The sequence below is a fragment of the Penaeus chinensis genome, chromosome 7 (assembly GCF_019202785.1).
Source record: "Penaeus chinensis breed Huanghai No. 1 chromosome 7, ASM1920278v2, whole genome shotgun sequence".
In the NCBI taxonomy this organism is placed as follows: Eukaryota; Metazoa; Arthropoda; class Malacostraca; order Decapoda; family Penaeidae; genus Penaeus; species Penaeus chinensis.
This window is the reverse complement of record NC_061825.1, coordinates 36,846,561-36,849,060: the sequence shown is the minus strand read 5'-3', so window position 1 is coordinate 36,849,060 and position 2,500 is coordinate 36,846,561. Positions and strand designations below refer to the sequence as shown.

At 39.9% G+C, this 2,500-nt stretch overlaps 1 protein-coding gene across 1 annotated transcript in view; it reads left to right on the top strand.

Annotated features, from left to right (window-relative positions):
* LOC125027025 overlaps positions 1 to 2,345 on the top strand; it is a 9,061-nt gene extending 6,716 nt beyond the window's left edge. The window contains exons 2-3 of the mRNA XM_047615649.1: positions 1,653 to 1,709; positions 2,191 to 2,345. Of these exons, the coding sequence (XP_047471605.1) occupies positions 1,653 to 1,709; positions 2,191 to 2,345 (212 nt within the window). The remainder of the gene's footprint in view (positions 1 to 1,652; positions 1,710 to 2,190) is intronic.
* Positions 2,346 to 2,500: the final 155 nt, after the last annotated feature.

Sequence of the window (2,500 nt, the reverse complement as noted above, 5' to 3'; positions counted from 1 at the left end):
GTGCATTGGTGTATAAGTGTCAGGATTACATTAAAAAAAACATATGTATCATGCAAAAAGTTACGAGATTATGTAAGCACCAGAGTCCAATTAAAAATATATGAATAAATATTCTAGATAAAAGTAAAATATGTTTCTGAACGTTTACTGTGAAGTGTGAAAGTCTAAAAAGGTATAAAATTGTAAGTTCATAAGCTTACGAGGACCAGAATTATAAATTTGAGTGCTGGAATTCTGTATAGTGATTAAGTCTTTAAGTGTGCGTGAACGTAACTCAGACTATATAGAGCGTTTGAGTTTATAAGTGTCAGAATTTTAAGTAGAAAGTGTACAAGCACATAAGTCCATATAAGTACTATACATACTATAAAAAATGCCGTAACTCAAACTATAGAACGTGTGAGTTTATAAGTGTCAGAATTCTAAGTGTACAAGCACATAAGTATATATAAGTGCCATGCTACAAACTATAAAGCATATGAGTTTATACATGTCAGAATTCTAAGTGTACAAGCACATACGTATATGTAAGTGCCATACTACAAATTATAAAACATATGAGTTTGCCAGTGTCAGAATACACAGTATAAAGCATGTGAGATTATAAGTGCTCATAAGTATATATAAGTACCACGGTGCATTGCGGGCTGCGTAGATCAACAGAGGTAATATTCACTCACTTCTGGCATCGAGTAAGTGCCTGGGAGGGAGGGTGTGTGTGTGTGGGAGGGGGGTGAGGGGGGTGAACGGATGCTGGGGGAGGAAAGGAGTGAGGAGGGAGGAAGGAGGAGGGATGAAGGTGGAGGGAGGAAGGAGGGAATGGGAGAGGGGAGGAGGAGAGAGGAGAAAGAAGGAAGGAAGAGGGAGGAGTGAGGAGAGAGGAGAATAGAGGAAGGGAGAGAGGTCGAGCGATCTGAGAAAGGGGGAGAAGAGACGGAGAAGGAAAGGGAGATGGGGGAGAGACTACAAGGCTGGAAAAGGTTTATGGAAGGAAGGGAGAAAGAGAAGAAGGAAAAGAGATGAGGCGAAGGGGTAAAACAGGGAGGAAGAAGAGAAAGAGGGAAGAAGGGAGGGAAAGCAGAAACGAAAAAAGGAATTAGGAAGAGACCGGAGTATTCACAAACCATCATCCACACAAAACAGAATACATGAACATGTAAAAACACATTACATATCCAAGCATGTACAATTTCCAGCGGCTTACATTTTAAAAACATTGCTCGCAGCATATTCACGTCTGTATCTTTATAAAACGCCAAGTAAATACCAACCCTTTTTTGTCATGAAGAAAAAAAAAAATGTTTATTCCCGACGTCATATTTCTAGGCCCGCAGACCGCTTTTTTCTTTTACATTCAGGATCACTCACCCAACACGGAACATCAAAAGCGTCATCAACACATTAAACTTCACTTTTCCCAGTGACATTTTAATGTATTCTGGAATATTTTAGAATATCTTTATGCCCTCAGTGAGCTTGTTTGCATTTTTCATTAATGTCCGTAATTATTACTTTGTTTTCGATTGTTTGTCGTTCAAATATGTTTTTTTTTTATCTTTAACATCCCTGGAAGGTGGCATGCCAGCGGTACGATATATAAGCTCTTCCTTTTCTGCCTTTATCGTTATTTACTTTTGCTTTTATTTCTCCAGGTGTTTCTGGACCCGAGGTTATTTCCAGCACCTGCTACCTGCCTAGTACTGATCCAGGTAATATGCATACATTACTGTTATTATGTGTTATGTATATTGTTATAGATACAAAACACACACACACACACACACACACACACACACACACACACACACACACACACACACACACACACACACACACACACACACACACACACACACACACACACACACACACACACACACACACACACACAAACACACACACACACACACACACACACACACAAACACACACAAACACACACACACACACACACACACACACACACACACACACACACACACACACACACACACACACACACACACACACACACACACACACACACACACACACACACACACACACACACAAACACAAACACAATACATACATCCCCGCAACCACCCACAGACACACTTAAAAAAAAACAAGCTAAGCAAATGAATTAGTAATAATAATAAAACAAAAACAGCAAAAAAGAGAGAGACTGACAAAAAATGCCTTCCACAGGTACGACCGAGAGCGCCAGCGGGTCTCACAGCGATATATACAAGAATGAAACAGGTTTTGCAACGGAATACTGCAGTTTCTCGCCGAACCACGCTTTGTGCCGCTACTCTGTTGACAAAACAGGGCCGGCATGCGTCAAGGTAAGAGAGAAGTAGAGATATAGAGAAAGAAAAGGAGATAGGATAGGCAGACACAGGCAGTGTGTGTGATGTGTGTGTGTATGTGTGTGTGTGTGTATATATGTATATATATATATATATATATATATATATATATATATATATGTGTGTGTGTGTGTGTGTGTGTGTGT